The sequence below is a fragment of the Berghia stephanieae genome, chromosome 12 (genome assembly GCF_034508935.2).
Source record: "Berghia stephanieae isolate SIO BIC M18660-M18661 chromosome 12, UCSD_Bste_1.3, whole genome shotgun sequence".
Taxonomy (NCBI): domain Eukaryota; kingdom Metazoa; phylum Mollusca; class Gastropoda; order Nudibranchia; family Aeolidiidae; genus Berghia; species Berghia stephanieae.
The window spans coordinates 31,056,155-31,080,820 of NC_088371.1; the positions used below are offsets into that span (position 1 = coordinate 31,056,155).

At 33.3% G+C, this 24,666-nt stretch overlaps 1 protein-coding gene across 2 annotated transcripts in view; it reads left to right on the forward strand.

Annotated features, from left to right (window-relative positions):
* LOC144957804 (sorting nexin-4-like) overlaps positions 1-12,496 on the forward strand; it is a 30,736-nt gene extending 18,240 nt beyond the window's left edge. The window contains exons 9-15 of one of the 2 annotated variants that reach the window (XM_078889237.1): positions 582-709; positions 1,615-1,704; positions 2,306-2,396; positions 3,748-3,783; positions 7,843-7,994; positions 8,964-9,078; positions 10,621-12,496. In XM_078889237.1, the coding sequence (XP_078745363.1) occupies positions 582-709; positions 1,615-1,704; positions 2,306-2,396; positions 3,748-3,783; positions 7,843-7,994; positions 8,964-9,078; positions 10,621-10,668 (660 nt within the window). In that variant the 3' untranslated portion in view covers positions 10,669-12,496. The remainder of the gene's footprint in view (positions 1-581; positions 710-1,614; positions 1,705-2,305; positions 2,397-3,747; positions 3,784-7,842; positions 7,995-8,963; positions 9,079-10,620) is intronic. The other variant, XM_078889238.1, reaches the window with a different exon arrangement.
* Positions 12,497-24,666: the final 12,170 nt, after the last annotated feature.

Below are 24,666 nucleotides of genomic sequence, written 5' to 3' on the forward strand. Positions count from 1 at the left end.
TTTGCCTTACAGGCGTCACATCTCTTCCTACATGTTAAATATTACTGTTGGCTAGGGATCCCTTTTAAAGCATTTTAAGCACATGTGGTGCTCTGTATAAAAGCTCAAGTTTTTGTTTCGTTTGTTTTTTTTAAAAGTTTATTTATTTCCAATTTCACTTTTTGGATTAGAAATCAAGATATATAATTTTGTTCACCTGACTCAATATTAGATAAAGTCAAGAAGCACATACATGCATAGCCTTTATTGTGTGGCTATGTGGTCTAATGGTATGACACTCTCTTTCGGATCGGAAGGTCCTGGGTTCGAGCGTCTCTCGGCGTATAGTTGAGTCTTTGGAAAAGACTCTTTACTCACATTCTCTCACTGTACTCAGGTGTAAAATAAGTACCTGTCCATTTACAGCGTTGTCTCTGTCCGAAAAAATTGTAACATCGCCTTACAGGCATCATGTCCGTCCTAAATATTAAATGTTGCTGTTGGTCAGGGACCCCTTGTAAAGTGTTTTGAGCACATTTAGTGGATATTGCGCTCTATAAAAGCTCATTTTGTATTTTCTCCATCCCAATTTATGTCGACAGCGTATGTGTGACAAGCTTTATGGAATACACAAGGTCCATGGAAACTATGCCAGAGTGTTCAGTGAATGGAGTGCCCTGGAGAAGGATGTTGCTGAGCATCTTAACGGTTCCAGTCATTACATGGATGTGTAAGGAATTGTCATTATCATCATTATCGTCATCGTCATCATCATCATCATCATCATCATCATCACTGTCATCATCATCATCATCATCATCATCATCATCATCATCATCACCATCATCATCATCATCATCACTATCATCATCATCATCATCACTATCATCATCATCATCATCATCATCATCATCATCATCATCATCATCAACACTATCATCATCATCATTATCATCATCACCATCATCATCATCAAAAGCTATTGACAACGATCTGAATGCAAAATCACCATTTATTTTATCTTTTCTTTTCTTGAACATTTTTCATCTTGGAAACTCCATATGTTATAAATAATATTAATGACATGAATTATGATCTCAAATAAATGTTTTTACTTTCTATAATCCTACTTTATTGTTGACCAATTCAGAGAATGATAAACAATTTGTACTGTCCATTTCATGAAACAAAAGCAGGATTAAAATGACGATGAATGATTTAAGTATAGGGTTTCTTTTGAACCCTCCCCCCCCCCCCCCCCAATGAAAACTTGAGATTTTATATAGCGCAATATCCACTAAAGGTGCTCAAAGCGCTTTACAAGGGGTCGCTGACTAACAGCAACATGTATCATGTAGAATGAGACATGACACCTGTTAGACGATATTACATTTTTATCCGACAGAGACAACGCTGTTGAAGGCCAGGTAATAACAAGAAATGAAGTGAGTTAACAGCCAAGTACTCATTTTACACCTGAGTAAGGTGAGAATGTGAATAAAGAGTCTTTTCCCTCAACTATGCGCTGAGCGAGGCTCAAACCCAGGATCTTCCGATCAGAAAGCAAGTGTTATACCACTAGACCATTAAGCTGCACAAAGCGTTAAGGAATTATTATTTTCTTTTATATTTTAGTTTTGCTTCTTCTATCGATGCCCAGCTGGAGGAGGAAGAACAGTACGCAGACCAGTTGAAGGAGTATTACAACTTTGCTGATGCTGTCAGGTTGGTTGGTTACTAAATACTATGTCCTTTTCATATTATTTTTTAACAAATTCTTTTAAATGGTAATTCCTCCCCATCAGATATCCGGTTTCATATATTACATAAAATTATTTTATTTTTTTTACCAAGAGAGCAGTAGTTGCGATGCTGGTTAAACTTTACTACTGCTTGATTGCTCTTATGTAAAAGTTGACAAATAATAATAATAATAATAATAACACTTAACATACATATCCCCCCCCCCCCCCCCCCCCCCCCCAAAAAAAAAAAAGGAACTTTGTGTCAGGTGTAAATATAGATAAACCATTTGGGAAAAGGGATTTAAAGATGGCGACAAAAGAAATAATATATTGTAAAAATAAAGAACGTGGTGGCATGCAATATAACATTAACATATTTCCTTTTACTTTAAATTAATACATACACTAGGAACAGCTTAAATGATCTTTAAAGAGAGAGAGAGAGAGCTTGGTCCCAAAAATTGAAATAATGTTTATAGCTTTTTATTGTTTTGGAAAGGTTTTTATCTCTTTCAAGATATTTAGATATTTGTTCCATGGTAGATGGCAATTGATATTTAATCTTTTTGATTTCCTTGCAGGGCTTTGCACAGAAGATACGAATGTGCTCAATATGATTTGGAGAAGTCAGAGGACACTTTAGCAACAAAGGGACACAACAGGGAAATGCTGGTAATGATTCAATTGCTGTTGTGGTTGTTGTTGAAAGTTATTAAAATTTAAAACCCGAATGGGATTAGTTTTTAAAATTATTTTTTAAAACATTTTCTTCAGGTGTCTAGTTATGAAATGATGTTATTGTACTCATCTAAAACAAGTGATGTCTCATCCTCAAGATTGCGACTCAACTATCATCCTCCTCTTCTTCCTCCTCCTCATCATCTTCCAATGATGGGGTCTTTGGCTTGTGACTTTAAATGGAGGAAGGGGTGGGATGTGGGATATACTGGGTTTGCACCACACAAGCCATGAGCAATTCTTCATAGAGATTAATAAGTTTCTAAAAAAATTGTTTTGCATTTAAATTGTAAAATAACTATAGCACAATTATTTAAAAATTGACTATTATTCATAGTTGCTCGAGATATTATTTAATTGGGTCGATTTTCCATTTATTTCCTTCTGTTAAGTCACATAGAACATGAGAAATTTTAAAAATTTATTTTAAAAGTAAAATATGGAGCATAACCTTCATATGCTGTTTGACATTCCTTGACCGAGAAGATGCAAGACTATAAAAAAGTCCATCACAACCTCGTTTGTGTTGCCAAAGGTGCCATTTAGGTTCGGTGGATTTCAAAGACAAAAGTAGTTCTTCAGATCCTCAATACATTTTTGGAGTCAGTAATAATCTCAGTTTTTGTAGACCACTGGGTCAAAGGTGCAAGGTAGAGGTGCTTATGGTGGTGGGTTTGAAGGGAGAAGGATTAAAGAAGCACTACTGTATATATTTTTATAATGTTTTATACTTATTTCTAATTAATGATAAATTATTCAAACATGATTTAATGATTAAATTCTCAATAACAAGGTTTAATGCTTTGAGACCCATTGTTTTTAAATAGCATTTTTTTTTTGTTATAGCAAAGTACGTTTTGCCAGATCTAATTTAGACCGAGAACTTAATCACTACTAAATTAATTTTTACAGAGAGCATTTCAATATTTTTATCATACATAGTTTTTCCATTTTAAAATCCCGGCAGTCTACAAGAAACCAAATTTTTATTTCATGTTGTACACATCGTCTCTTTAATATGCCAGCAATGTTACAATATCTGTCTATAACAAGGTACTCATTCACACCTGAGTATGGAGTAATATGTGTGGAGTGCCTAACCTAGGGATACAAAGAAGGTGATGATCATTGTCACCCTTCTGATCCTTGATCATTACAAGAGTAGACAATGTTGCCTGGTTATCAATTCCAGAAGAAAAATAATGAATAGAAAAACAAAGTAATTACCAGCTTTTCTAAATATTTATATTTTCATCTTTAAAAAAAAAATATTGCTGCATGTCAGAAACACTCTCTGGCTGAAAGCCCTCAAACTGAGGAGGTATTTCACTTCATGTGCTGTTTTGTCTTGTTAGAATTTTATTCTTTATGTATTCATTGTGAGTTTCGTTGTATTTGTTTTGATTGTTATTTATTTTCCCGAAAAATATTTCCTTCTGATTGCAAAGCATACTTTAATTTCTTTTATTTTGAAGAAATTATGTTATAAATTGTACATTAATTTAAACCATAGTTTTACACTTTGCTGTAATTGATCAAAATGAAACTAATAGTAAGATAGTCATCATTCTCGTGACTTTTGACATGAAGAGACAAACATACATTTTATTGTAAAGCACTGAACCTGGAAACTATGACTCGATAACTAGTTTACAGTTTTTCATATTTTCATATCGAGATATTCATCAGATACTAAGAGACTGACAATTTAATTTTGCCAATTTGGAGAGGTGAATTTTGAGAATCATTTATCATTTGTTACTTGCGATTAATGGGGGATTAAAAACAATTGGTGATCATTTTAGTAACATTGTAAAGGTGGTCTTCATTCTGAATGTTTAGTTTCAATCTGGAGAAAAGGCGTGGAGTGAGCACTTATATATATGCTATATCAATCAAGATGAGAAATATAGGGTATGGAAAAATGCCGGATGAAAACAGAGAATGAAAATATCTCTGTGTCAGAGCCAAACTGGAAAATCCAGTTGACAAGGCACCCTCTGCCTGGCTGAGAGAGAGCCAGGTGGAGGATGCCATGTCATATGGATCCCTTGTTTGGCTCTTTGACACCGTGTTATTTTTATTCTCTGTTTTCATCTGGCATGTTTCAGTCTTGAGTGCTCAGCCCCAATATTACTTAATTTAGAATTTATAAACTTTTAGCCAATAGTGTAACAACAATAAATAGTGAAGTAAAGGATGTGTGTAGACGTCAGATTCTTGGTTTAAGATAAGTTATGGGAGATTGAATGCAAATACAAGGAATAAATACTTTTAAGAATTGGACAAGGAAAAAAAATTACCCATGTTTTATGCAAGGATACGGAAAAGCTTGAAAGCAGGAAAGGGTTGAGTGAGACCAGCCCCCAAATTTGCTCCCCCCCCCCTCCCCCCAGATTGAAAATTATAAAACAAATATGGTAAAATGTTCATCATTTGATAGATTTCACCTTTTTCCACACTTGAAAAAGGATCATTGAACAGGTTATTTCAATGTAATGTCAAGATAGGTCAAATAAAGACCACTTTTTAAACATCTTTATATGATATATCTTGACATTGAAATAATCTGCTCAATGTTCATTTTCTAAAGTGTTGGAAAGGGTGAGGTCCATCAAATGATGTTCATTTTACCAAATTTGTTACAGTTAATGACATCATCAGTTGGATGGTGAAAAGGTTTGAACTGAGATTTTGCCAAGTTTAGTTAGAGGTCAATTTTTATCAAAAATGAGTTCTTGTCATAAATGATTAAATCAACCCTTTTTGTACATCTTCGGGAAATATCAAAGCTTCATTTCACTTCTAAATATTTTTTACAGCGAGTCAAGTTGAAAAAGTATGAAATTTGAAAAAAGTTGCAGGATACCTTTCCCATACATCTGACCATAACTTCATGAAAAATCAACCGATTTACTTCAAATAAAGATTAAAATGCTCTGTGGACTATATTCTAAAAAAAATGCAAATCCAAAATTTTCACCTTCCGACTGATTATGTCATGCACTGACACATATGTTTAATAATTTTCAATCTGGAGGGCACATTTGGGGTTTGGTCTTGGTCAGCCCAACTGGCCCTAGTCACCCCATTCCACGGTGTGCTGGTTTCTTATATCCATTGTAATGCTTGTTATGGCGGAATTCTACAAATGTTTGCATATACAGTTTCTTTTTAGGATTTTAGTTGGTGAGAGGGGGGGGGGGGGTATGCAGAAAGCATTTTTAGTGGGTCTCCATATGCTTTATGGAAAGATAGCTTTTGCTTTGTCAGATGGCAAACAGTTTATCTCAATAATAAGAAAATAAAAAGCAATAGAAAGCGTACAGACACAATAAGTACATGTTCATTTTTGATGTCAATGCATGCCACTTTTGTATTTATGTTAAAAACATGTTTTATTATTAATATTGCCATCATCATCATCATCATCATCATCATCATCATCATCATCATCATCATCATAATTAACATTCCTATTCTTCTTCTTCTTCTTCTTCTTCTTCTTCTTCTTCTTCTTCTTCTTCTTCTTCTTCTTCTTCTTCTTCTTCTTCTTCTTCTTATTATTATTATTATTATTATTATTATTATTATTATTATTATTATTATTATTATTATTGTTATTATTGTTATTGGGGTTGTTGTTGATGTTGTTGATTTTGTGTTATTATTATTACAACGCGTTTTTAATTATAGTTTTTTTCCCCCACTCAATTATACGTTACATAATAACAGAATACTGTTATTTGTCTGAATGTAATTCGGATGAGATAAGAATTGTATATGATTTCTCTTGCACTCTTCTCTTACTTTATGCATGCATTAAAGTAGCTTTCCCTGATGATTGAATTCGTTTTGTGTCTCATGTAGAAAGTTTGAATGTCCCAGAAAAGCACGCCTAGTCACACTTAGGTATAACATCGTTGTGAATGTGTGTTGCATTCTTTGTGCTTCATTGTTTATTGTTTCAAGAGCTTTGATTTTGCTGAGCTGATAAGATTAAAAGCAAAACTCTTTAAAAGAAAAGAAATGTAGAAGATTTATTTTGTCTGTTTTAGCAGGGAGAATTAAAACAAGACTAAAGAGTAGTCACGCAAAACATGTTTTTTTTATATAGTTGAAATCGCAGAAGAGAAAGATGGGCCAACTAAAGGGTAAAATAGATTTACAGATAAGCAATACTATATAAGCATAGAATTCAGGTTTGAGTTCCAAGCCTTTTCTGCATCTTGTTCCTCCCGCTCCCCTAGGCAAGAAATGTAATCCTAGTTCTCCCTTTTCAGATCTTTACCAATTTTGGTCTTTTCTTTTTTGGAAGAAACCCCATCGACAAAATTTCCCATGAAATAGGTCAAGAAAAACAAAATTATTAAAGACAATTTTAAAAAAGAAAAAGAAAATATATTCCTTTTCTTGGAATATGAACAATTAATTCAAGACATTTTATCTTTTTATTGTTTTTATAATTGCAACTTCCAATGTGCTTCATTTCAATTTGTGTTCAAGGTTAACAAGTATGAGTTTATCCCTCTTTTCACCATATTGTGTCAGGCTATTTTACGAAGGAATGGCTCCATTTTAAAATTCGTCTGCAAGAGGAGTGTATGAGACAGAACAATATAGACTACGAAGTTACAAAAAAAAGAATTTTTAAAATCCAAGTGACCCCATCAGGTTTCAAACCTGTATTCATTCAATACAAAGGCACATTACTTACTATAATACCTTTAAACTCTCCTGTTTGGATGTTTTAAGTCAAAGGAAGTTTGATTATGTAACAAACCATTAATTCTTAATTGATAAATAATTTGACATAAGATCGGGTATGGTTCAGTTTTTATTAAATATGATGAAGTAAATGAATGAGTGTAAAGCCCCACAATAAAATGTGTGCAAGGTGCCCTACTCGTTCTTACACTTTAACAATATTAATCTTTGTTTACAACCAAATACTTATTCATATCCTAGTTGGAGTCATCTTTTTTCATGGCCTTCCTCAACCCTTTCCTTACCATCCATTTTCAGAATTTTCCCCAAAACTTCACTCCCACCCAACACAAAAATATAGTTTTTTCTTACCCAAACAGAAAAGCAACAAATACATTCTATGCATAATTTTGATCAGCAAAATAAACTCTACAACACAGTGTCACGTTTGTATAGCTAACTATATAATAAATCATTTTTCTTTAAATTTTGTGATTTATAAAAGAAATTTGAATGATAAGAGTGCTGGTTGGATCATAACGAATGTGACAATTTTCCTACAGCTGGTAAGGAGAGGGTTAAGAAGAAAAGTCCTGGTTACTGACAACTCTTAGAATCATTTAAATATAACTATTCTACAGTGGTTTGAAAACTTACTTTTTTCTCTTTACAGGCCCAAAACAAAGGAGGATTTTCTTTGAGCGGTGTTAAGACCAAGTTATTTGGAGGAGACACCCAAGAGCAACGAGAGGCTAAACTAAAACAGTTGGATGAACAGATAGTTCAGGCAGAGGCTGAATACAAACGGGTTTCAGAGGAGACAGAGTGAGTTTTCGTGAATAATCATTATTTTGATATAGGTAGTAGTTGTCATGTATTGTTGGAAAGTATGAGGAAGACTCCAGAGATGTTTTGGATATGTTTGAATGCTGGTCCGTGGGTGGTTTTACCTACTTTTAAAAAAAATCAACCTGTTGTGTTTTAGATGGGACACTAGAATGATATTGTGGAATAACTCAACCCAGAGGCGCGTTAGTGAAATTTGAGAGAGAACAATTTATTAAGTAGACGGATAAAATAATATAGCTCAAATAAGGAAAATAGTAAACGAAGAGTGCATCCTTCTCTAGAGCATGCCACTCTGATATTTGTAAGCATAACTGATATTTTTGACAATAGACTTAATGAATGACAACTAATTAATCTGTATCTAAAGTAAATTAGCGAATAACAAAGGGGAGCAACTCTTTCCTAGAGTAGCTCAATGTATAAGTCCATAAAACAACCCAAGATAATTCAGTTAATTTGAAAATAATGTAAATTAAGAGCTCTGATTATTGAGGTTGGTTATAAGTTGACAGCCTAAGGAATATTTGAGATTTATCAGGTGTCCTCATATGCACTGACTGTACTTGTATCTCCACTTTAAGACATGTTGATTAACTTAAGACATGTTTTGTGGGCCAGAGCCAAAAGGAAAGATAACCAAAGGGAATACGGACTGATGATATATTATGAAGTGTGTTCATAGGACAGCACTCACTGTCAGACAAAAGCAACAATGGATAGAAAACTAAGTCAGCCATCACCCTTGTAGCATATCAGATTTTTTTTCATGTTATTGAACAGTGCATCAGTCAACATTGTGGCCCAGTATATATATATATAATATATTATATATAATTTCCTCCCTCTCTGCCAACTCCCCTTTTCTTTATTTTTTTTTCTCATTATAAGATAACGTATTGAAGCTGATTTTCTCACATCTTTCTTTGACCTCTTTTCCACCTGTAGAGTTTTCATAGAGCAAGCTTTGAGAGATATTGACAGATTCCAACGTCAGAAGTCCAAGGATCTGCAAGAAATCTTCACAAACTATGCTGTCATGCAAATTAAACAATGTAAAAAGGTCAGTTTCTGATCTCCTTCTACTCCTTCTCCTCTCCTCCTCTTCCTCCTAATGCTCCACGTCATCATCTTCATCAACAACATCATCATCATCATCTTTGTTTTCTTCTTCTTCTTCTTCTTCTTCTTCTTCTTCTTCTTCTTCTTCTTCTTCTTCTTCTTCTTCTTCTTCTTCTTCTTCTTCTTCTTCTTCTTCTTCTAGTTCCTCTTCCTCTACTTCACCTTCTGTCTCATCGTCATCCTCCTCCTCATTCCCCTCTCTTTTCATACTAAAAACACCTTGCTAATATGCTCTCGCTCCATTTCTTTGCTTCTCTTCCGCAAGTAAAAAAAGAAAAGAAAAATTCTATTACATTCATCAGTCTGAGTGCTCATTAATTTTTTTAAACAACTCATTTGATCTGAGCCCCCCCCCCCCCCCCCCCCCTTTTTTTTTTTTAATTATTTTTTTGATATTGTTCTCATTATTTCACATCACCCTAAAAGCTATTTAATGAAACATTGTGTTGACAAGGGAGGTAAAGAAACGGTTTTATGATTAGTTTTAGATTTCTAGCATTTAGATATACACATACGCTGCAGTCCGCTTAAGAGCTTAAGATAAACTCCTGGGGACCAGAAAAAAGTTTATCTTATCCAAAAATCAAGGGGAACAACCCTCCAGTGAGACAAACATTAGTTTAATCAATGAATTATCCTCCTTTATCTCCAGAAAGACAGCCCAGCTTCCTGTTAAGTTTTGTTAAACTAAAAAGTGACTCTTAATTTGGACTATTATTTGTTGTTAGAGTCATCTTTCCCGTGCAACAGGCATGCAATGATCTAAATGCTTGGAAAGGCAGACTAAGAATGAAAAAAAAAGGGCGAGTTGAGATACTATCATCACTGTCCCCTTAGTCTAGCTCATTGCACATTGAGTGCCAGTCGTCTTGTTCTGGTTACCAATGTGCAAACCTTTGAAATAAGCCTATTGAGGTTTAAGTGTGTGTGTGTGTGTGTAAGGGGGGGGGGGGGGGTATAGGCAACCATTTCCCATTGGAGATGTGCATGGCGTGGATAAGACAATGAGGAGGGAAGGGCATGGTTGACAAAGGCCTTGGCTCTCACACCCCTAGTCTCTAGTGTGTTTTGACAAAGACACAAACCCAAATGTTTTCCTGTGTGCGTCATGTGGTGACATGCTTGTGTATTTCAGTGAATCTTGCACACACTACACATTCAACTAATATAGCCGGTGTTGTTTCTTGATCGTGGCAAGTGAATGTATTGCACGATGAAGAGACTAAAAGAAGGGAGATGGAGGTTGGGAGGTGGGGGGGGGGGGGGGGATAATGATTGAGAGACTCCCTGCCTACCCCAGGCCTAGTACTGATGAGTTTATCTTATTCAGACTAGCTCACTGATGGAGTTTATCTTAAATGTTAAATGTTTCAGTTTTTGTCACCATCAGCACTGATTATGATCTCTGCATAAAAGTGTTAAGATACTTATCACTTTTGATATTGAGATGGTACTCACTATATTTCTTTGTTTCAATTTTTAGGGTATTGCCATCTGGACCAGTGCCAAAGACTGCTTCAGCAAAATGTAGACAACAAACAAAAGAATTGTGATTTACTGCTACAGAGTAATGTATGCCTTGGAACAATGTCTTGGAAAATTAATGGATGCAGAAATATGCTTTTCACCGGTTATTTTGGGATCAAATCATCCAAAGGACAAAATTGTGACAAAAAAAGTTATTTTATTTTGTTGACAAGCCCAGCTCAAGATTAATGGTATTTTTTTTTTCATTTAAAAATCCTCAAAAATCTAGCAATATTTTGTGTTCTCTGACCCTGCCATAATTACAAATCATTCCCATTGCTCAAGTGCAACAAATGATTTATCTCCTTATAGGTGGTTTTAGATTGGAGCGAAAGGTGAGAAAGATTTGCGTTTAACTCAAAAGGTTGCATTGGACAAAATACATCAGACAGGTCGAGCTAACCATACAGATATGTCAGACATTCATATGTGACACGAATTTTATTATTATTATTATTATTATTATTATTATTATTATTATTTTTATTATTATTATTATATATTATTATTATTATTATTATTATTATTATTATTATTATTATTATTATTATTTGATATAGCGCCAATATCCACAAATAGTGCTCAAAGGTCCTTTACAATAGTTTTTTTTAGTATCACACATGTTCATTCATTCGACTACAAAATCACAACAGTCACACACAATCTTGTTCGAAGTTCACATAGAATCACGAAAAGCAGAATGAAAAAGATATGTTTTTAAATGCCGTTTGAAGACTGTTAAACTTTCACATTGTCGTGTTTTAGGCGGAAAGAATTCCATATGATTAGAGCGAAAATACAAAACCACACTTAGTAAATATTCTTATACCAATTATATTAATATATAAATTAGATAGCAATAAAATTTGAACATTTTGTTCATTTATTTTGTGTACAATCAATTTTCTTTTTTTAATTATTATTTTATTTTGACGGTAAAGGTAAAGGGTAATGCTGGGTAAGCTTGACATAACTAAGTTTCAAAAAGTCACCCATTGAATGATCTCTTCTTCATGGCCTCACGTCAATGGAATAAATATCAAAACGTTTTATTTTAGAGTGAAACTGGGGTCTTAATCATTTTCAAGATACAAAAGATATTTTGTATTTATCAAAAAATATTCACAAAATTAAAATAAAGGTGTGTGTAAAAATTCCATTATCATACAAAATGTTGGTGTTTCATTCGCCATTAGTCTTGTCTTTAGAAATGGATGCAAACTGTACTGTTGGCTGAAATTCCTTGCTGTTATAAAAATTGTATAACTCATCGGATGTGCAATTATAGTAAAATGCATTGTGTGTTTGTATTGCGTTTGTGTTTGTGTTTGTGTGTGTGTGTGTGTTTGTGTGTGTGTGTGTGTGTGAGGGTGCGAAATTAAGATGTATTTCCTAATTAGAGGTGGAAGAAAATCATATATGTTTTAATTATTTCAAATATGATATTTAGAAACGGAATTTAATTATTACAAATTCCTGTTGCGCAGCCATATCTGGCTCCAGGGCATTTTTGACGGTATAACCATCTGGCAATATTTAACTTTATCTAGACTATACATCATTTAGTAATAAAAAGTCAAGTCTTCTGTATATTTCAAAATGGAAAAGATAATAATTGTCGCAATAATCAAAGCATATATATATATATATATATATATATGTATATGATTCAAATGTACCAAGATGGTTAAAGCTCCAGTTTATTGAAATATCATTTTGTATTATATAAACCATTAGCAAAACTGAATTTGGTATGTGATCTATTGAATTGCAAGAATTACATTTGACATTGTATATATTTTACCAATTGACTGTCTAAATAATTAAATTGAACGGACCATATATATATATATATATATATATATATATATATATATATATATATATATATATATATATATATATATATATATTGGATATACATGATTAAGATAGAAACACCGACAAAGGTTATTAGGTCATGAATGATTTATGACCTATTGCCTAAATCTTATAATGTATCATGATGAATGAGATGCCCTTTTATATATAATTGATTAGAAACTATTATTTTTTAATGTACTTCTTTTGAGCCATAAGGCTCATGGATTTAAAGTTTATCCTAGTTTCTGTAGTGTTAAACGTATGGTATTTATGGTATTTGCTACCCTTCGGGTATAATTCTAGACTATTGCAAAGTACTTTCCACCAGATCTAACAAACCCAGCCACCCAGTCATTGCTGGTGATCAGGGTGTGGAAAAAATCTCGACTGCACCCAGTTCCTGTGCTTGTGATGCAAGTGGACTACTGTGCTATTGGGACCACCTTTGAGTTTTAGAAACTGCTATTCATTCCTCTCAATTTAAGTGCAGTGTGGCCCCTTATATCCATATTGCTTACACCAACAGAGAATGTCAACATCGGGTGATATATCAGAGCCTATCAAAATGACGGTTCAATGACAAAAACATGAAGGAACAATTGAGTGTCAATTCGAATACAGGGTGGCATTGTTAACAATTGATTTGGAGGGTTTGGAGGGACGGGCCGGCTGTTTCAAGAGGATAATTTGTGATGGTTGTGTGTTTTCCTGGTAACAGAATTGCTATTTTTGTCCTCAATCTTGCATTGAATGGATTGAAAAGTTGGATATTTTAGAATCCTTATTAAAGCGGATGATGCACTTCATTTTTTTTTAAAATATTATTGGAGAAAGATGTATATTTTCCTGTTTCTATGTTGTTGATTTTTATCTTGTAGAGAAAGGAAATAAAAGAGCTTGTACATTATGGAATTGGTTATATTATATACTTGTGTAGATTTATGTGTGCAATAGATTTACTTCACATCTTTCACTTTTGCCAGTTTTATCATCTTACATTTTTGGCTTTATATGACTTAAACGTATAAACAAGGTTTGTATAAATATATATTGTATAATGTAATGTATAATGATAAGTCTGATCTAAAAAAAAAAATATATATATATATATATATACAATTTTCAGATCAATATTACGATGTAGTAATTCTCACCCGAGTCTTAATGATAAGAAAATATGTCTTGTCAACCATATTGATTGAAGTGGTACATTGTAAACTTGCCTCAAGATGAACATTCAGCCAAATTATGTCCACTTAACTGCAATTTTGATTTCTTTTATAACAGATGCATGGATGCAATGTGTACATTACTATTGTATTGTCATTCACCTTGTCCTTATTTTATCTAATTCATAATCGTCGTTTTAAAATGTTAGATTCATTTTCATGTGGCCCAATACCTCAATTAGATTTATTTTAGGATGAATCCGAAGCTGAATATTTGTATGAAAAATGTCAGGATGAATCTGAAGCTGAATATTTGTCAAACATGTCAGGATGAATCTGAAGCTGAATATAAATGTGAAAAATGTCAGGCTGAAGCTGAATATAAATGTGAAAAATGTCAGGCTGAAGCTGAAGCTGAATATAAATGTGAAAATGTCAGGATGAATCTGAAGCTGAATATAAATGTGAAAATGTCAGGAGGGGTCTGAAGCTGAATATAAATGTGAAAACTGTCAAGATGAATTTGAAGCTGAATATAAATGTGAAAAATGTCAAGATGAATCTGAAGCTGAATATAAATGTGAAAACTGTCAAGATGAATTTGAAGCTGAATATAAATGTGAAAAATGTCAGGATGAATCTGAAGTCTTGTGATCAATGAACTTTATTTGCATTTAAAGAAACCACAAGTCATTTTCCTCTCATTCATTTGACACTTGTTTCATATTTGAGAAAATGGATTCAATTCTCATCCTTGGCTCATCCCAGCATAAAATCTTATTGAGTCATAATTAATGCGTGCGGCTATGTGGTCTTGTGGTATGACACTCGCTTTCTGACTGGAAGGTCCTGGGTTTGAGCCTCGCTTGGCGCATAGTTGAGTCCTTGGAGAAGGCTCTTTTCTCACATTCTCTCACTGTTCTCAAGTGTAATATGAGAACCTGGCCGTTAACAGCGTTTTCTCTGTCCAAAAAAATGGTAGCATCACCTAACAGGCGTCATGTCCTGTCCCAAATGTTGCTGTTGGCCAGGGGCCCCTTGTAAAGCGCTTTGAGCACATTTAGTGGATTTTGCGCTATATAAAAGCTCATTTATTGATTTAATGCCAAATCTGGCATGCCAAAATCATTTTTGTTAACAAACACTTTTATTTATGTCATTTATAATTTCAATTGTTCCTCTACTTCTATTTATTAATAGGTTGTAAAAATATAGAATCTGGTTTGTTTCTGGGTTGTTTTGTTTAGTTTTTTCACAAAACTCCACAAAATACTGATTCTTTGCCCCTATAGGCTTGGTAATCTTTATCTTAATCGCAGGCACTGTATCTCATGCCCTCTGAAAGAGAATGTAAAACTAAAACACATTTCTCTCTCTCGAGTAATATAATCTTATTTTCTCATTTTGACATTGAATAGTGAGTAGTTACGTGTGGCATCTGTAAATTAATGAAAGCTACAAATTTTTTTTAGATGTTATTTAAATAAATGTGTCATATATTTAGTAACTACTTCATGTGCAAATATCTTTAAATGAATGCATCATTTTCATTTTCTATGTCAAATTGTTCATCTCCCCCAACCACCCTCCCCCCCCCCGCCACCTCAGTGCTCCCCATTTCTTACTCAAATGATTTTTTTCTTATTATTTCTTGCCAGGCAATTTGTATCCGCATTTTTTCTGTATGATCATATTTGTGTTGTGAGAAAACTTGATCATCCCATTTTTATTACTTTCCTAATATATAGATAGGAAAATTGTAATATTTTCTTGCCCGTCAAAATTATGTTTTATTTTTTAACAATTTATTTTTGTTCTCTTTCTTTATTATTGATTTGAAAAACATTAATATTATTATTTTATTATTATTATTATTATTATTATTATTATTATTATTATTATTATTATTATTATTATTATTATTATTATTATTATTATTATTAAATATTGGATTTAAACATTTATTTTTTTGGGTATACAAAATTCTCAATTTCCGGAAATATTTATGGAAGTCAAACTTCCATCATCTCAGGCAATTGGCGGGAACTTTGGTTTATCCTTTCCACAGAAAGAAATATTTCCCATGTCGTGCCAATTTTGACAGTGTGAGGCATGAGAATTGCTTCAAGTCAAAGTGATACTAGGCTGTGGACTGTAAAATGTAATAAACAAAAATGAATATATATATGTATTCCTTTTAGTTGGGATCTGTGCTTGTGTCTGGATGAGACTTTTAGGGCGGGTGGTTGGATGGGAGCATCACCCTTGAATCATATACCTATGATGTTCGCATGGGTGTACGATCCGATAGTGATGTCGTTTCTTCTTCTCTTTACTAGCCTATCCTGCTTCTTTGGTTTGTGATTGTATTTTTGACAGGGGATATTTTTTTTTTCTGTAAATCTTCTGCCTGTTTGTTCTTGGTTATTTATAATTTAGCTTATGATATCTTTAGGTTATGATTTTGATTTACATTTGTACTATTTTTGTTAGATTGCTTGTTTTTTTGTTTCAGCGGTCTCTCATATAACCTCAATTGTGTTGGAAGAGACCTAAAGCAACAAACAAAACAAAGACTTTTAGGTGATCTCAAACTAAGTACTTTGACGGTGTGCTCTTGGAATCTACGTCTGTACCCTATTTGAACCAATTCCCCTTTGTCTTACCTTTTCTTTTGTGCTTTAATTGTAATTCTAGAAATTTTTACTATCCCATTTTCTTCCTTTTTACTGGCGCTGATATGACCTGAATGTGTTGCAAGCGCCGTAAAAACCCTTTAAAAAAACCCAAAAAAATGAATATAACAGCTTCAAAAAAAAAAATAAAAAAATACCAAACACTGAACATTTCGAGCTCAAAACCCTTCTTCAGCCAAGAAGTTGTTGGCTGAAGAAGGACTTTGAGCCTGAAATGTTCCGTGTTTGGTAATTTGTTATTTTTTGAAGCTGTTATATTTCATTTTTGTTTATTACTTTTTGAGAGAATTGTTTGCAAACTCGAAATATAAACAATCACGTAAGCCTGTCTCATTGACGTTTTCCCCTTTTTTCTTGTTTACAGTCATTGTGTTCTTATCATAAATACGTTCAGTGGAATCTGCATAAAGCTGACCTGCTTAGTACTATGAAACATTCGTAGAAATACGAATTTTTGGCTCCAGCTACAGAACTGCATCCACCTCATTGACTCAATAAATCTCGTTGAGATGGAAAGTTTAATTCTTTAGAACCTATATTCAGGATTTTGAACCGTTTTGGGGTCATGCTGAGAGCAAATTGTTTATTTCTACAGCTATTAAAAGTTAATTGTTCTATTTTTCCCGTGGAAACTATGAATTTTTGAATTTCACTTCATTTCTTGCTTTATCAGGATTCCACTGGTTGACTTATTTGTATTTTTTTAACAAGGTTGTGACCAAATGTTTAGTATTAGCCTTTACACTGCCATGCCTCTACATTATTTTTCATTTTCTCCACATTGTTTTTAATACACCTTTTTTATGGTGGTGTCAAATGGCGTCTGGTCAGTGAGTATTATATATTATACAATTAAAATTAAACCAAATAGAACCCAGGTATGATTTGCAACGGATTTAATTTCTTTAAACTTAATGTCCAATGAAAAGGTAGTGCTATTATTACTATCCATGTCATGCTACAAAATGTGGGATAAATCCAGTTCCATGAAGCTTAATGAGATTGCTCCAAATAACCTTTTAATGGCAATGTTTATATGATTAACATCCGGTCAGTCACAAATGAGGTAAACGGAAGAATGGAAGAAACAAATAAACTAAGGATACAGAAGGAAAAGAAGAAGAAAAAAAAATAAAGGAAAATTATATATATCTATCATCGTTGCGATTTATTAGAATATTCATATAAAGCAGCTTGGTTTGTCATTTCCATCTTCATTGATTCTGATGAATCGATGAATCCATGGCAGGAAAGTGAAATGTATTGCTTTTAATTAACATGTCTTCAAATCAGTTTTAACATTAGAGATAAAGTCAGCTATGATTTTATAATTTCGAAAAAAAAAAGGATTTTGTAAATAGCAATTTCCACTGAAATTGGAAATAAATTTCAAGTTTTTGATCCAAAATATGGGTATATTCCCCGTGTATGCCTGTTTGTTTATTTTAATTTGTTTATTGTTTATTTATTTCTGACGATCAGATGCATAGGTCAGATTTGTTCTACCTCCATATCAATACACAGGGTAATTAACATTCAGTATTAGATAACACAGAGTCTTGGTTTTTATCCACACAAGATGAAATTATGAATGGAAATCAATTAATGTTGCAATCATTAACTACAGACGCAATGGATAATTAGCACAGGACAACGACTCCATCCAAAACAAATAAAAAATTCTAAAACAATAAAACCAAGGACAACTGGAATGCCATTTTATAACCTTTGTTACTATGTAAAGAATTTTTGGAAAAAATATTTGAACATTAATTTAGTGCATTGTCACGAATTTACCATGCTCATTGCGCTTCACAATACTTCATTTATTCCCCAAGTAGGACATATGGAAGTGCATGTCTATTTCATACAGTAACAGTTGCCTCGACTCTTAGACATTTTTTCCCTACTTACACTCTTGCAACACCCATCACGGCCTTGGCTGAGCGGGAAACAGTCAAATGTATAGTGTTAGTTTTGAAAGGTGATATTTTCTTTCCTTGTAAATCGTCTCTCTATTTTTGTTTTGAAGATATCTTGTTTACAATTGAGTGTAAGTGTAATCCTCTTAATGGGATCCCGTGCTGGTGTCTAGATGAGACTTTTAGATGATCTCAAACTTATTGATGATATGCTCTTGGAATCTACATTTGTTCCCTATTTGAACCAATTCCCTGTTGTTTTACTTTTTCTTTGGTGCTTTAATTGTAATTTTTAAATTTTTAGCTTGTCCCATTTTCTTCCTTTTTATTGACACTGATGTGACCTAAATGTTTTGCAAGCGCCGTAAATTCTTTTTTAAAAAAACAAACAACAAATTAACAGAACTGTATTGAGTGTTACTGACCTACCCATTGTGTAATATTTTCCTTTAATAAAGTTATATTTCACAAAGGCAACTATGGCATTAGTGTATAATTTTATTTTTATTTTCAGTCAATAATGAAATAGGCTTAACGAAATAGTTAATTAAAATATTTTCAGTTTAACTAGGTCTTCACTGTAATTTGACAATAAGTTTGTTTTACATCCCTATTCATTTGATTATATGTGTATGATTTTAAATAATTTATTTTGTGTAGTGTAAGCATTTATTTAATCCATGCATTATTTTAATTGTGTTGTCTTAAGATAATGATATATATATTATTTACAAACTGCCATTCCTGATTTTGGTGGATAATTTTATTATATTTCTATAGAACGTTGTGAGATTTTGTGATGATACGTAAATGTGCGTCATTATACAATAAATGAATCCAATAAGTAGAAATGATTGAACTGATGTCTTTGTTTTCGTTGAATTTTTAAACAAATTTTAATGTAACTAAACTTAAATATTAAACCGTCTAAAGAAGTGGACCAGAATTGTTTTTACCAGTTTCAAATATGAACAAAATTGTATAATAACATTTTGGGTTCGTACTGAGTAGCGTTTTGGGCTGACTCCAAAATCGTGGTAAATATTACTATAATAATTCGCTCCATTGTTACATGTCGAGCACTAATCGTACCATATTTGTATCCAACACGATTCAATATATATATATATATATATATATATACATACATATATATATATCTGGGTGGGGATCCTGACCTCCCATAGCGGGCAGGGAGGTACATACTGTGTCTTCTATCCCCTTATATCTGTTATCCAACATGCTTTCTGTCTTTGTCTCGGAATGAGATTACTTGGTTTTGTCCTGGCACTGGCCGGAATCCTAGCTGGGAGGGAAACAGTCAAATGCAGTTATTGTTTTGGGAGATGATATTTTTTTCCTTGTAAATCATCTCTCTGTTATGTATTATTATTTTTATTTTGAATTTATAATGTAAGCATTTGAGTGTGTTCTTCTTTGTTGGATTTTGTGCTTGTGTCTGGATGAGACTTGTAGGTGATTTCAAACTAAGTACATTGGTGGTGTGCTCTTGGAATCTACATCTGATCCCTATTTGTTCTCAATTCCCCTTTGTCTTACTTTTTCTTGGGTGCTTTAATTGTAATTCTAGAACTTTTTACTATCCCATTTTCTTCCTTTTTACTGGCGCTGATATAACCTAAATGTGTTGCAAGCGCCGTAAAACCCTTAAAAACAAAAACATATATATATATATATATATATATATATATATATATATATATATATATATATATATATATACACATTTACACATACACACACATAATATAAGCAATGAGAGCACACTACAACAATGTCACTAAACATCAACAATAATCACCACTACACAACGGAAGTAAGGGCACAAGGAGTGTAAACACCAATCTCAAACGGAATATATTTTTTCTTCTGCCATTATGCCTATTGAAGACGTGGACGAAAGCCACAGAAACATATGTCTTGGCCACATATAAGTGAGTGATACAATTTATATTTTATATTAGCTCTAACCATCATTATCGAGCACTTTCGTACCTACGAGTACCCACCAACACTCAGATATATATATATATATATATATATATATATATATATATATATATATATTATATATATATATATATATATATATATATATTATAATTATATATATATATACAATCACTCAATCCTCTCTGCGCCATTGGGTGCCTGAGGTAACAGGAAGAGATCGCTAGCTCTGGGACTTTTGCTATAGGCTGATGCTCTGGGATTTTAGTTCTCTCTTCACAAACTGGAAATAAAAGATTATTTTTTTTGGTTGAATCCCCCAAGATAGGAAAACAACAACCCTTAGAGATTGTCTAATTCAAGCGGGAATTTTCATTTTGTTTTGCTGTACAAAGCATTTCGATTATTAACCTCCATTTGTCACTTTCATCGTTGGCTCCATTATTTATCGCTTTGGAGAGTTTAAAAATTATTTTTTTTAAACTTGAGCTTTTATACAGTGTAATATTCACTTAAGTTGCTCAAAGCGCTTTACAAGGGGTCATCATCCCACAGCAACATTTAGGAAGAGACATAACGCAGTAATCACAATTTTTTCTCAGCAAAAGACAATGCTGTTACTGTCTAGGTACTCATTTTCACCTTAGTGCGGTGAGAAATGTGAGTCAAAAGCCTTTTCCAAGTATTCATCGTTGTGCTGGTCATAGCAGGACTCAAACCGGGGACCTTCTAGTCGGAAGGAAGTGTCATAACACGAGACCTCAAAGCTTCACACACAAAATACTATGCTGTGAAGCAAATGTCAGTCCCATACTGGAATATAGCAGCTCAGTGTGGGAACCACACACATCACAAGAAATCAATGAGCTAGAAAAAGTCCAACGTTGGGCGGCCAGATTTGTCAGTGGAAACTATGAGCGGGATATGAGAGTAACTCAGCTCATGAATGAACGATCTCCAATGGAAACCGCTACACGAACAAACTCGTATTCCACAAAGCGGAAAGCCGAAAATTCGAAATTCAAACTAGCCATTTGAAACGGAACAACAACAAAACAAGAAACTCAGTATTTAATTTTGAAATTCCCCACTCAAGAACAAACCATCATCTTTACTCTTTCTTCCCCTCCACCATCCGACTTTGGAACTCCCTACCAACCTCTTGTAAACAAGCCCTTTCGACTGATGACTTCAAAAATTCGCTCCCTGCTTCCCTCCTGTTAATGAAAAGACGGCCATACAATCTTCAGCTCGAAGCTTTGGCCTTAATGGAAGAAGAAGAAGAAAACATCTATTGACAAACATTGAGTTGAGATCTGGTTAAATTTTTACAGTAAACTGAGCGGATTCCACGTCATTAACATATCTAAACTTAAACAAACAAACGTGAGCTTTTATATCCACTGAACGTGCTCAAAGCACTTTATAATGAATGAGTCCCTAGCTAACAGCAACACTTAACATGTAGGACGAGACATGATGTCTTTTAGGCGATATTACCATTTTTTCCGACAGACAACGCTGTTAACGGCCAGCTACTCATTTTACATCTCAGTATAGTGAAAGAATTTGAGTAAAGAGCCTTTCCAATGATTCAACTATGCATCGTACAGAGCAGGATTCGAACCCAGGACCTTCTGATCCAAAGGCTATTGTCATACCACAGGATCACATAACCGCTGGGGCCCTATCGATGTATGCTCATTTACAAGTCTGATAATTGGTTAATTTGGGAATTATTGTGGTCTCATTGCTGTAATGGAAACACTCAATTAAACCAATACAGTTCCTGACCTCCCATAGCGGGCAGTGAGGTACTTACTGTGTCTTCTATCCCCTTATATCTGTTTTCCAACATGCTTTCAGTCTTTGTCTTGGAATGAGATTACTTGGTTTTGTCCTGTCCCTGGCTGGGAGGGAAACAGTCGAATGCATAGTTTTGGGAGATGATATTTTTTTCCTTTTAAATCATCTCTCTGTTATGTATTTTTATATTTGTTATTTTGAATGTATAATGTAAGCATTTGAGTGTGTTCCTCTTTGTTGGATCTTGTGCTTGTGTCCCGATTAGACTTAAAGATGATCTCAAACTAAGTACATTGGTACTATTAGCTCTTGGATTCTACATCTGATCCCTATTTATTCCCATTTCACCTTTGTCTTACTTTCTCTTGGGTGCTTTAATTCTAATTCTAGAACTTTTTACTATCCCATTTTCTTCCTTCTTACTGGCACTGATATAACCTAAATGTGTTGCAAGCCCCTTAAAACCCTTCAAAATAAACAAAACCAATACAGAATATTGTCCATTACAACAATGTTAAATCAAGCCCATAATTTCATAAGGGTGTCAGATTTGTAAATATGTGCACAGATTTGTAAATATGTGCACTTAGGGCTGTATTGTTAGACTATGTGGAGGTGGATTCCGTCACGGTAAAATGAATACAAATGTTTGTCGTTTCGTTTCGTTTTTTAGGGTTTTGCGGCGCTCGCACACATTTCGGTCATATCTGCGCCAGTAAAAAGAAAGAAAATCAGTAAAAACATTCTAGATGTACAATTAAAAGGACACGAGGAAAAAGTAAGACAAAGGGGAATGGTACAAATAGGGACCAGATGTAGATTCCAAGAGCACACTATCAGTGTACTTAGTTTGAAATCACCTAAAAGTCTCACCCAGACACCAGCACAGGTCCCCACTAAGAGTTATACACTCAAATGTTTACAAAGCATATGTTTAAAAAAATTAAAATAACTACACAACAGAGAGTTGATTTACATGGGGAAAAAATATCATCTCCCAAAACGATAACATACATTCGACTGTTTCCCTCCCAGCCAAATTCTCCAGCCAGGGTTAGAACAAAACTACGTAATCTCATCCAAGACCAAGACAAAAAGCATGTTGGAAAACAGATATAAGGGGATAGAAGACACAGTAAGTGCCTCACAGCCCACTATGGGAAGTCAGGAACCCACCCAGTGAATGCAAATATTCAGGGAATATAAGAAACGGGATAAACAATAAATATAGTAAAATTTCGTCATGTGTTTTATTTTACAACCGATGCCATCATGAACATATTGCTAAAAATAAACTTATTTTTCACTATAAGAATTTGTTACATGTCCATTAATCATCAATGCATTGTTTAACATGTTAAAAGTATTAATAATGAAAATTAAATTAATTTACAAGGAGAAATATCCCTATAACATTCTATTAATTTCGACAGAACGAGTCGATTTATCAAAGAATAATAACAACAGGAGTTTCTACAATTGGTTTAATGCCTACAGCCAACTTAACTGTAATCAAAACCGCTTAAGGTAAGGTTAGTTTTATATACATATTTTTTTATTAATGTGTCTAATTACATACCATGAATAAATAGAATCCATTTGCATCATATTTGCAAATCTATATAATTTTTATAGTTGTGTGAGTTAAGCGGTTCTTGAGTCACACATCTGTCTACAATTCTTGTTTTTTTTAAAATAGAATAGTTACTCACATGATGCGGACGTAATCCTAAAGTCTTTCTTTCGAAGAAAATTTTAATTTAAGTATAGGAAATTTCAGAAATTGAAATCATAGAACTTTTCTTTAATAATAATAATAATAATAATAATAATAATAATAATAATAATAATAATAATAATAATAATAATAATAATAATAATAATAATAATAATAATAATAATAATAGATAAATAAATAAATGTGCATGCAGTTTTTCAACATATTTTAACATACCTATTTTAAAAATCTATTTCATTGGACGTATCTGAGAATTTTAGGGGATTTTAGGCAAAAACAAGTAGAAAAAAAAAACCCGACCAAACTCACGTATTTTATATTTTATTTTCATATTTTCATATTATTTCCACTAGTCTATACATATTTTCAGCAATTTGCTAACATATTAAAGCTCAACCTCTTACTTTAAACATAATATTATTTATTTTCCAACTGTCTAATACTATCATTCAAAGCTCATTAAAAGTGAGCATTAAACGAGCAAGTTCTGGACGGAACATTGATTTACATAATTGAAATGAAAGGGAGACATGCGAATTAAACAAGATACAAGAAATGAAGTGAGTAGGAAACAGACAAGAGATAATGAAAATTTCGCGACGGCGACGGGGGTCGAACCTGCGACCTTACTGGTACGACAACTCCGACTGGCCGGCACCGCCGAGAAATTTTTATTCTCTATTGTCTTCTGACACTTTCCTACTCATTTCATTTCTTGTTGTTATCAACATAAGTACCTGCTCCACTCATGTTTCTGCATGAAAAGCATACAAACTTCATTCTCCGTTTACTGAACTGTGACCGACGCACACGGCAATAAAAAATAAATTTGAATGA